This window comes from Alosa pseudoharengus, unplaced genomic scaffold (assembly GCF_046254945.1).
Source record: "Alosa pseudoharengus isolate Yale_2024_CS ecotype anadromous, Long Island Sound unplaced genomic scaffold, YU_APseudo_1.1 YU_APseudo_1.1_scf_22, whole genome shotgun sequence".
NCBI lineage: Eukaryota > Metazoa > Chordata > Actinopteri > Clupeiformes > Clupeidae > Alosa > Alosa pseudoharengus.
In genome coordinates this window covers 7,600,928-7,613,427 of record NW_027468680.1, presented here as the reverse complement: position 1 = coordinate 7,613,427, position 12,500 = coordinate 7,600,928, and the positions used below count along the sequence as shown (strand labels likewise).

The window sequence follows — 12,500 nt, the reverse complement described above, 5'->3', positions numbered from 1 at the left end:
CCTCATAATTATGCAAAAATTATTAGAAGCCCAGAGTTAAAACATACATACTAATATTGGACTTCAAGGTGTCTCTTAATAAAACAAAATCTAACGAAATAAACCATTAGAAGAACTGCTTTACACATTTGTATGCCTTCCTTTTGGCCTGTTTTGGCATTTAAAAAGAGTGTGTTGTCCAGACCCATATGTGTTAGCTGATTTGCATACACTGTGTCATTAATGTGAATGCAGTACACCTGCACAATGAACCTTATGCAGTTCAGTTCTGTATTTGCTTTGAATTGTTGCCAGTTTTTTTTTTCTGGAAAAACAGAAACACCTAGCAACTTTTAGGGGAATGTTACTGTGCAGATCGATCTTAAAGCCAACAGAGAGAGAGAGAGAGAGGGCAAACCGTTTTACTAATGGATGTCTGGCAATGATAAATAATCATTAATCCTATGACGTCCTCAGACAGACTTATTTGTAGTGTTTCCCATCCTCGCTGCCCCTAAAGATGCCAGACAGATGCTCACTCTATCATCAGCCGTGGTTTTCTCCAAACGTATCGAAAATGGCCTAAATTTAGGGTAATGGCATATAGCCATCCCCTTGCGCGGGCCCAGAGCTCTGTAGCCAAATTAATGAGAGGCAGCTAAAGCGTATCGCGGGGCTGGTGAAGCGGAACAGAGACGGGCGTATTCCAGCGACTGTGTTTTTTTTATGCATGAGGCACGGTCCTTGCGATTGTTTTTCAGTAAACAGATTAACTCGTCTTCTGCAATTGCTGCAATCCTAATGTTATTGAAAGCAAGCCAAGTTGGCAAGAGTGCCACAGCCATACGTTCCCAGCACGCTGCGATCAGACATTAATACATAAGGGAGAGGAAGACAAAAGAACACAAGTTAGCGAAGGACAAGCTCTTCCCGTGTACTACATGGCCCGCTAAAACAGAAGCCGCCAACACTTTTATGGAGGACTGATGATTATGGCTTGTCTGTTGTCCTGGCTTCTGTCTCCACCCTCAGAGGAGCTCCGTTTCTTTGCTTTTTCTTGTCGTCTTTGTTTCATCCTCTCCTTTCTCCTCCTCTCTATCTCTATTTCTCTCTCTCTCTTCCCTCTCTCTTTCTGCCTCACTTTCTTCTCTCTCTCTCTTCTCTATTCTCTCTCACTGTCATTCTCTCTCACTTTCTTCTCTCTCTCTTCTTTATTCTCTCTCTTCTCTCTATCTCTCTCTCTGTTTTTCCGTACCTTGGCTTTATATTTGTCAAATGAACTTTCTGTCATATTTTCACCACTACCAAAACTTACTACAAAGACTAGTACCAGTTGTCTGCTACAGGACACTGTATAAAATCCATCACAGCACGTTAAGAAACAATGGGTATATCTTGTTTTTTGTCTGTGTGTGTGTGTGTTTTGTGAGTGTGACTGTGGGTGTGTGTGTGTGTTTTGTGAGTGTGACTGTGTGTGTGGGTGTATGTGTGTGTGTGTGATTTGTGAGTGTGACTCTGGTTGTGTGTGTGTGTGTGTGTGTGTGTGTGTGTGTGTGTGTGTGTGTGTGTGTGTTTGCCACGAGGGCATTAAGATTAAGCGATGGGGCAGTGTGTGTCCCTGAGGTTGGTGGTGTTCTCACTAATATCGTTTAATAAGAACAGGCCGTTTGTTCCCTGGCACATTTTCCTCCGTCGCTGCACGTTGGGGGGATTTATGGGTTAGACGCGGCTGTTCCTTGAAAAGTCATCTAGTCCTCTCGGAGAGCCAAAGGTAAGAACAATGTCAGGGGCTAGGGGCGGCACAGATTTTTCAGACGCCACCAGGGTATCGTCCGCGCGCGCACACGGGCGCTGGAGAAAATCTATTCTGCCCTGGTTTCCTGCCAAAATAGACAGTCGAGCCCCGGCTATATATAGCGCCCGCACACCGCAGCGCAGGACAAAGCGATGGCCGATGCCTAGAGCTGATCTTACGGCTAGATCAAGGAGGAGCGGCGCGGCTAGGGGAGGGGGCCTCAGGGGCCAACAACGCGCACCTCACGGCTGCCTTCCAAACTGCCTGGCAGAAAATGCTGAGAGGCAGCGTGCGCTACTGAGCTGCCGACTGATCCGAGAGGGCGGCTGAGCTGGGAAGGAGAGCTAACGTTGGGTTTAGACGGAACACACATGCATCTGAAGAGGTGGTCCAGCTGAATCATGCAGGGTGGCCAAGAGAGATACAAACACACATCAAAGGCTTTCACACACACAAGCACACTCATACACTTTAAAACTTACACACATACACACACACACACTCACACACAGTTATCTAAGAAGCCTGATGATTCATGTCTGTGTGTGTGTGTGTTTGTGTGTGTGTGTGTGTGTGTGTGTTGTATACGTCGTCGGCTACACAGGTGTGTTGCGGAGAGACGGTGTACACGCGTGACTCCTGGCTCCAGTGCTGTGGCGAACGCTACGTCCCGGTGCGGAACGCCTCGGAGAGTGTGTGCTGCGGCGACCAGCTGTTCCAGACTCAACCCCAACACCAGTGCTGCGGCCGCTACTACGTCCGCGTCCCTCCAGGTGAGTCCCAGGACCCCCAGGTGTCACTCAGCTCAGGTAAAACAGGTAACACAGGACGAAGGTTAGCAATGGAGGCTCCCAGAAATGTTGAGAGACAAGATCCATTATGTGTGCCTGAGAATATTTAATGGTCATATTGTTCAGAATTTACTAGATACATTAATATAAAGTGTTTAATAATTATAATCATATAATACTCTTCGTAGTAATAACCCTAATCCCAAGTCCTATGTCCAAGCTCTGTTCAAGTTGTATGTGTATGCTGAATGAGATACATCAGGTTTTGGTCCATTTTTATTTGATTGTGTTTGTTTGTATACTGTAGTGTTTGGGGACTCCTTTGTTCTGCTGTGGTTCTTCATCAGTATCCATGCAGAATAGGCCTCATCCTGAATCCCATATTTGGCATATTAGCATATGGCATATTAGTATACAGTATATATACTATATATCTGCTTGTGTTCTAGCTGCTGTTCTAAATCAGAACCATTGGAATGTATGTAAGTCACATTGACTACTCAGTCAAAGCCAGAGTTGCTCTGGCAGAATTCCCTGGTAATTCTCCTGGATCCTCATCCAGATGTATCCTCTCCTCCTCCTCCTCCCCCTCCCTTCTTCACTCCACTCCCTCCTCTTCCTCTCCTCCACTCTCTCCTCCACCACCCCCTCCTCTCCTCCTCTCTCTCCTTGTCCTTCCATCTCTCTCTGTTTCTCCTCTCCCCTCTCTCTACTCTCCTCTTCTCTCCTCCTCCTCCTCCCCCCTCTCTCCTCTCCCATCTCTCTCTCCTCTTCTCTCTCCTCCTCCACCTGCTCCTCCTCCCCTCCTCTCCTCCTCTCTCTCCTTGTCCTTCCATCTCTCTCTGTTTCTCCTCTCCTCTCCCTCTGTCTCCGTCTCTCCTCATCCTCATCCTCCTCCTCTCTCTCCTCTCCCCCCCCTCTCTCCTCTCCCCTCTCTCTCCTCCCCGATGCTATTTCGGGGTCTCTGCAGGGGAGGTGTGCTGCCCTAACCCTGAGCAGATGCGCGTGTCGGTGGGCCTGGGGGACGCGTGCTGTGGGGGGAACCCCTTCTCCTGGGCGGCCGGGCAGCTGTGTTGTGGGGGGAGCCTCCATGATGGCTACCAGGCCCAGTGCTGCGGAGCTCAGGTGGTCAGCCAGGGCCAGGCCTGCTGCGGAGACGGCCAGACAGGAACCGCATACACACCTGTGCCAGGTAAACACACGCGCACACACACAAACACACACACACACACACACACGCACATATACACACACACGCACATATACACACACGCACACACACACACACGCACACACACACACATACACATACACAAACACGCACATACACACACACACACGCACATATACACACACACGCACATACACACACACACACGAACATATACACACACACACACACACACACGCACATACATACATACACACACACACACACACACACACGCACACACACACACACACACATACACAAACACACACACATAAATACACACCTGTATTGCACACATATACAAATATGTATTTGCTCAGCAATAGTATAGTCATGTACTGCAGAGTACTTGTCCATCCTTAAAATTAAAAAAAAAATCACTGTATATTTATATATATTTATATTTAATCATATTATGTATTTCTATACACACTTACGCCAGGTAGTAGAGAGAATAGCTACCCATTTTACTTGAAATTTTTACACACTTAAATCAGATGATGCAGTTTATTGCAGAAACACACGGCCAGCTAATATGAGAGACAAGTTGTTAGACATATGATATTGTACATGTGAACAAACTCATGCATGTTTTGCATATACGGCATATTGCAAAATGCACGCATGTCGCTTGTGTAGTCTGCAACATATGGAGATGTGCAGTAATGCACATAGATCATTTTTCACCAACATGCACCGAAAGATTTTGTGACACCAGCAGCAAATGATGATGAGACATTTGGCCCTGTACAGTATTTAATTTTTGCAATATCCATCCATCTTCCTTACTGTAGCTCTGAAAATAAACTAATAAATAAATAAATGAGCTAAACTCAGCCGAAAGTGGCCAAACTCTCCCCAAGTTGAGTGCCTGCCTGTAGTCCTTGGTGACTTTAAAATGACACTCATGCCCCCCCCTCCCAAAAAGCGGCGTCGAGTCAGAGGGCCCGAGCGGTGGCGGGGTCAGAGCGGGTCCCCCGTGGCGCGGAGCTAAAGTGGGCACCTGGGCACAGATGGACCTGGGCGGGCAGTGCCCCCGATGTCAGCCATCTTTGTCAGGGCAGATGATGGAGCGCAGCCGGCTGCGAGCGCCCGACAACAAGGACTGTGCCAAACGCGCAGCAGGCACGCAGGACACCGCGAGACTAATGGCTGCCGCGAGGTCGCCTGCACGCACGCACACACACTCACACACACACACACACACACACGCACGCACACACACACACACACACGCTCACTCGCTTATCTATCATACTAACAACTGTTTACAGTCAGCGACCGCCACCATTCATTTAAGGGCTAGCACTATATTGCACAGGCTCCATCTGAGAGTCCTAACGGCCAGGAAGGAAAAGATCACAGGCTTTGATGGAGCTTCTCTGCAGTCAACCCCAAGTCCATTTCTCACGCACAGACGCACGTCGCCGTTTCATTGCTCCTCACAGTGTCTCATCAGCCTGTGTCACCAGATACAGCTACGTCTTGGTTTTAAAACCTACTCCTTTCTGCACAGCCTTTACTTGTCGATAGTACATTCTTCACCTTCATTCATATAGCTTAACCGTGTGCAACCTTCACTCTCTCTACTGAGAATTCTCCTGAATGCTTGTGTGTGTGTGTGTGTGTGTGGGTGTGTGTGTTTATATATGCTGTATGTTTGCTTGAAGCCATGTGTGTGTGTGTCTATGTGGGTGGGTGGGTGGGTGTGTTTATATATACTGTATGTGTGCTTGAAGCCGTGTGTTTGTGTGTGTGTGGTTTTTTTTTGGTCTTCCTTCGGTTCATCTTCCTGAAATAAGCCGGATGAAAAAGCCATCCTTCATTAGGGAGAGCATCCTGGAGAGAGCATATGGCATGATGGATCGAGCCGTTAGGACAACTAAAGGCCATTTGCCTGCTACCCCACACTGTCAAGGCACAGGGCGTGTGGGAAAAGGGGGGAGCAAGGAGGAGAGGGGTGTGTGCGTGTGTGTGTGTGTGTGTGTGTGTGTGTGTGTAGGGGTGGGGGGGGGGGGTTCCAGACATTACCCCAGTGCAAGAGAGCTGCACTTTTTTGGGTTTTGCTTTATGACGGCGCAGGCTACTTAACCTTGATAAAGACACTCGAGCTCCGTCAAGGTTCTACCTAAGCGCAGTGCATTACTGAGCGCGGTGCCGCGAGCCGAGGGCTGTGGCCTATCCAGAGTGTGATTTAAAACAGTGGGACGCGCGGTGCGCAGGACGCCTCCGAAGCCATTACCCTGCCTTCAGCAGAAGGCTAACGCACAGGAACTGATTGCTATGGGCTGTAAATAAACAGAGCTCATCCAAAGAATAGGAAATAAATTTAGGGAAATGTATTTACCGTGGAGATAGAGCAAGAACTCTAGAGAGCCTACAAAAATGTAGGTGTTTCACCCCTTTGTTAAATTTAAACAGAGTTTAATATCATAGCATCGTCATAGTAACTTCTGTGGATGTTAAAATATGGTCTCTTTATCGACACATGGACTGGACATGTTTTTTTTTATTATTATTATTAAAAAGATCTCTTTTAAATGTCAACATTTTAAAAACATTTTATTTGGATGTATATGAAAACTACGTATAGATATTTGCTGTGTACAGTTGGATACTTTCCCCACAGTGTTCGTTTTAATTTATATCCCATATGAAATTCACTTCCTGTTTTCCTCCTGAGCATCCTACCTGCCATGTCTCATTTTGTGTGTGTGTGTGAGACGCGGACCCCCAGCGCCGGCCTCTCCCTGGGTCCCGCGCGCTCGGTAGCGTCCGCGGCGGATCTCATACCGGCGGAGTCCTGCCAGGCGGCAGCTGAAGGCGGGCAGGAATGTGATTATTGAGTCCCCAACGTGTGATCTATCACACATTACTCTCAGCGGTGTCAAAAAGCATAGCTGGCCTCCAGGAGGCAGACGCAATGCTGGGAGACAGGCCTCAGCTGTTTCATCGCATCCATCTGCTTGGGACGCGAGCCGGGGTCCGAACACATACACACACACACACATACAGTACACACACACACACACAGAGAGACACACATACACACACACACACACACACACACACACACAGAGACACACAACACAACACGCACACAGGCACACACACACAACACAACATGCACACGCGCACGCACGCACACACACACACACACACACACACAGACACACACACACACAAACACACACACACACACCACATAACCAGCGCAAGTTTGACAAAGTCATCTCTAGGCAAATCTAAACTAGTAAACTTGTAAGCCAGATGAGGGTGGTGATGTCTTACTCCAGGATTTGAGTCCTTGTTGGGTTTACAGGTAAAGCTGCAAACAAACGGGTTTAAAGACAACAGTGTTGGGTAAGTCTGGGGTATTAGTGCGCGCGGTGCTAGTCTAACGGAGAGGTTTATTTTGAGATGACAGGGGTGTCTGCTTTGCATTAGAATAGTCCTCTTTCTCCTCTTTCTCTCTCTTCATCCTTTCCTCCCTCTCTCTCTCTCTCTCTCTCTCTCTCTCTCTCTCTCTCTCTATCTCTCCCTTCCTGTCTTTCTCTCGCTCATAAAGCTCCTTAGGTCTGCCTGCCTGTGTGTGTGTGTGTGTACTTTCCCTGCTCCTCTCAGAAGCATGTGACTACATGAGACGCTCAAGGTTAAATCTGAATATTTTGCACCATTTAAGTGTTAAAAGCTTTTCGGGGGGCCAGGAGTGTGTTTGCAAGCGCGATCATGATACTGGGTGATGAAAATGGCTGTGATGATGTTTCAAAAAAAAAAAAAAAAAAAAAAAAAACCCGTAATAATCAAATATGTTTCTCAAGGACACAGTGACCATTTGCCAGTGGAAATTATCCCAATAGTTAAACACTGCTGTTGGTGGAAGATGAGCCGGTGCATTTGCTACTGCGGAGGCATTTAATCATCTTTCAGATGCTCGCGCATTGTTCTGCCAAAACTGTCGTGCAAATGATGAGAGCACCAATGGCAGATGGGGGTTCATTCCAAAATATTAAAGTCTGGATATCTTTTTTATAGAGATGGAGAGCACACAGAAGGGATTAAGACATTTTTTCCAGCTCTCTTTTAATGCATTTATGATGATGGGTTCTCTATTAAGTTACCTTAATCGCGGCTAATATCCTTACGCTGTTAGCGCTTGGCTGTTAGCAGGCATGGGGCTAACTCGGCCCCGTGTTGGGATGGCCGGCCCTGCAGCCAGTGGTTAATCAGAAAGTAGTAAAGATAGTGAACTCCTCTACTGTGAAACTGCTCTATCTTGACAGTTGCTGACTGTGGATCGAAGAGATCTGGCTCTGATTGGGCCCAGTTTTGGACCAGATATGCTTTCGCTTTTGGCCAAAACGGTTCGAGAGTGAGCAGTTTGTCAGAGAACTCACCATATGGTTGGAAATGTTGGCATGAGTTGTTAGAGCCTTGGGCTTGAGATTATTAAACAGGTTATCCTTAAGAAGCGTTGTGTAAAAGGTAGAGTATCTATAGGATGAAACCAAAGGTAGCAGAACGTGGTGTGTTTTAGTGTATCTGTGGTGGCGTATTTTGTTTGCCTTTGATTGTCAGCTTTGCTCCAGTTCCATATGTTTCAAACTCATTATCGCAACATGCAGTGTCTCACTGAACGGGACTTAGTTGAAACAAAACTCTTGTGCACTTTACATTGAATTCACTTTAATCAAATATCAAGGTCATTCTATGTGGAACAGCACAACTAGGCATCGAAACAGACAAACCCGTAATTGACGAGATGCAGGGTTTTTTTTTCCGCCCAACTTTTTCTGTGTGGCGTGTTTCAGACGTGCTGGATGGCAGTTGCAGGTTTGACAGCTTTTAAAAGTGTCAGATAGCGTGCCGGAGTCCCTCGTCTCCTCCCGTCGGAGAGACCACATAAAGACGCAGACAGCTGCCTTCTGCCGGCCCTTCCCCGGGAATTCCCAAAAGAGTGGTGAAAGCGAAGCCGCTGCTCAAGCACTTTCTGTCGGCACGGCGGCATCTGTTAATGCACCCAGTTGATAAAACACACGGCGCCAAAGACACTCCTCGGACACTAGCCACCAGGGATCCGGTTTGGTGTGAGAAAGTCAATTTAACGTGATTTCCTCCCCGGCGGTCCCTCAGGAGCCCACCACATAAATAAATAAAAACACGACAGCTCTGCGCCGCTACTATTTTTACGTGTCATGTTTCACCTGTATGGTGATACCAGCATACGTTTCTTTTTCTGCGTTTTTTTTTAACTCCCGTTTCCCCTGCGAGTATAAAAGAGAGTGTGTGTTTACCCGCTGTGATGTTCATGACTTTGAGAACATATCTCACTGTGCCCGCATCGGTTTGGGTAATGCATTCAGGTATTTAAAAGTGGTTAGTTTGTTCTAAGTTCCAGTTTAGTATCCAAAGGCTTGTTATAATCCACAGTACACATTTTTATCAGTTGTCCATTGCATGCTAAATATTTACTTATCATTAAGTGAATGAACCTTAATTCAGAGTGCCTAAGCACCTTATGTTCACTGGGTTCTCTTGCTCTCTAATGAATGTATGCAAATCCATCATAAATCTGAAGATTAGCGAAATCATTTTGCCGGCACTCAAAAAAAAAAAGGTGCGTGTGCTAACACTAAACTCCCTCTCTGCCGAAAAGCTGATATGGTTTTATTGAAGTTGCAGCACCTTCACTGAGGATTGTGAATTGATTGCAAGGTAAACAGAGCACAGGAAAGACAAGAGGGAGAGAGAGAGGGAGGAGAGGAGGAGAAGAGGAATAGACAGGAGAGAGTTGGAAAGCTATAGATAGCCAGAGGAAGGTCAAAAGGTGCGGGAGAGGAACACAGGAGAGCCCGGTCATGATGAAGCGGGGGGGGTCATCGTGTCAAAGTTCGCAGGGCTCCAAGCAAAGCGAAGCGTCATGAAAAATGCAGAGAGTCGGGCGGGCCAGGGAGGGGGGGGGATGAAGCTATTTTGGAAAACTGTTGAGCTGTTTATTTGCAAGTCATTGGAGCTGAAGCAATGCTCCATGGGGATTGCCACCAAAGGCAACTCTGCAGCATCTGCTGTCCCTAAGTGAGTTAGTGCGCGTCAGGCGTCTTTATGTCACATCGCTGCCGTGATGGATGCGGCTCCCAGAAAAACGCTGCATAAAAATCTGCTGTGCCGTTTTGGCCGTTAAGTGAAATTACTATTTAAATTAATGGCGCTGTCACAGTTTATCTGTGCAAAGAATGAACGCTGATTAGGGTATTAAGCAATTAGTAATTTATCATACTGGAACAAGGGTGATGGTAATTAAAGCAGTGATGGTTTACCCACTGAAATCAAACAGGAGTCACTTCCTGTTAGGCTGGCTTTTAACGGTTTTGATTAAAATTGCCCCTTTTCTAGTTCCGTTTGGTAAGCTCTTTTGAATATAAGGGAATGGCTGATCATAAACTCATGAACATAAAACTTCCCTCGGTAGTTTTAAAGCCTCGTTCAGATGTGCACTTTAGTGGCAAAACATTAAAAATGCATTTTGCCAGGACTTGGCCAATAACTATTTTATTTAACCCGGTGATCTGCCTTTTGTTCAGAAACAAGTACCTCCTCAGTGGCCCTTATCAAATAAGATGATCTATGAAAAAAGTATGCTTGGGAGAACTCTGTGTGTATGTGTGTGTGTGTGTGTATGAGAGAGAGTGAGTGTTTGTGTGTGTGTGTGTGTGTGTGTGTGTGTGTGTGAGTGTGTGTGTTTGTGTTTGTGTTTGTGTTTGTGTTTGTGTCTGTGTCTGTCTGTCTGTCTGTCTGTCTGTCTGTAAATGTGTATTTGTGGACTCTAGAGTGTGTGTGTGTGAGAGAGAGAGTGTGCATATGCGTGTGTTAGTACCTTTCCCCCCTGTATTCCAGAGTGTGCATGTAGTTCCTGTGGTAAACATGTGGAGAACATGTACGTGGCTGTGTGTGTGTGCGCTGACATTGCTGACTGGCGATAAGGAAGACAACAGCCCATGCATCAGCAGAGCTTTCTCAACAAAGCGCCCGTAGCTCATATATATTTAAAGGTCTATCTCTCCAACAACACTTCCATCAGCACATCTGACAACATCCAGCCACATCAGTCCCCAAGCCTACATCCATTACTGGCTGCCACACCGCTCCTTTGACCTATGAAATATGAAAAGCCACATTCCTTATGCGTGTGTTTGTGTGTGTATGTGTGTGTTTGTTTGTGAGCGAGTGTATGTGGTCAGTTGACATGTCATGTCGTGTGTATGGCACCTGCCTGTCCTGCACGGACAGACAGCCTTCATGCGTCGTGTGTGAAATTGCGTGAGACAGACGCATCAGCTTGATTGAGTCAGTGGGGCGCGGGCCGAGAGATTTCCCATCAGGCCTCAGGTGCTCTTAAAGATGTCCGTGGACAGGAAGCAGGTGACGTGGTAGGAAAGCGCTGATGGAAGAACAGAGGGGCTGATGGGAAGGCGTGTCAACTGGGCGTCAGGACGCTCACTTCAGCGCGTTGTTTACCAGTCAGAGTGGATCAGCGCAAGTGCTGCCTGTGTCATTCTGCCACTTCTATCAAACACAACACACAACAACATGCCTCTCTCATGCATGCAGCGCACACCTTCACTGAAAACACTTAGATGGGTTGTTACCTCTAACCCTCACATAGTAGCCATCAAACCTTGTTAATCTTCTCGCATATTATTTATTTATTTATGTTGATATATAGTTAAATATATAGATATATAGACTTTACTTTATTTCTGCATTGTTGCACTGTTGACTTACTTATTTGCACTATCACCATGACCACTATCACCATTGCACTACCACCATGACACTCATTCACATTCACACTCATTCACACAGAGCACCTTAGAGCACCTTACCATACCTTACTATGCACAGAGAATTACAGGCTCAGTCCCTGCCTCAGTCATTGCAAGCGCCTCTGATTTATTAATCACCACTATGTGGATACTGTTTTTAGAATTTATTTAGATGAAGTGTTAGTATAATTTGTATTTTGTAATTTGTATTTTAGTATATTTTTATATATTGTATTAAGTGTTAGTATAATTTGTATTTTAGTATATTTAGCATATTCTTTATCTTCTACTGTCCTTACTGCTTAGTTGTGTTTTTATATTATATACTTTAATTACTCTTTCTGCTGTTAAAGAATGTGTTTGTGTTGTATGTATGCTGCTGAGACCTTGAATTTCCCCTGGGGATCAATAAAGTATCTATCTATCTATCTATCTATCTATCTATATATCTATCTATCTATCTATATTGTTCTGCACATCTCACCCCCATGCTCATATTAAGATAGAATAAGTCATTGGTTAATGGGTAATTCATTTGTTTTGTTTTGATTTGATCGATTTGATAAAAGATTGTAAAGATGTTAAGTACCGGTAACTGTTATGCCTTGTTATCTGCGTTAAACCCACCCACACTCCTAACAGTTATCAGCATGTGACTGCTAACATTCTTTATTTGTTGTGTTTTTTTATTTTTTATTTTTTCATTTCTGTAGTCATTTAGTTTCCATCATGTCCTCTCACTGAAGAAAAAACAAAACTAACAAACCACCTTTTTTTTATAGATGTCAGAAAGTAACGTAATAGATAGTTTGAGGGTGTAACGATGGTAACTCCTGTAGACGTGTGTGTCTCTCCATCTGTGAAGCCACAGTGCTATATAGTAGTGTATGTAAGGACAG

General features: G+C 45.6%; 1 protein-coding gene across 1 annotated transcript in view; it reads left to right on the top strand.

Annotated features, from left to right (window-relative positions):
- ush2a (Usher syndrome 2A (autosomal recessive, mild)) overlaps positions 1–12,500 on the top strand; it is a 319,377-nt gene that overhangs the window by 203,149 nt on the left and 103,728 nt on the right. The window contains exons 48-49 of the mRNA XM_076300107.1: positions 2,379–2,547; positions 3,536–3,757. Coding sequence (XP_076156222.1) covers positions 2,379–2,547; positions 3,536–3,757 — 391 coding nt within the window. The remainder of the gene's footprint in view (positions 1–2,378; positions 2,548–3,535; positions 3,758–12,500) is intronic.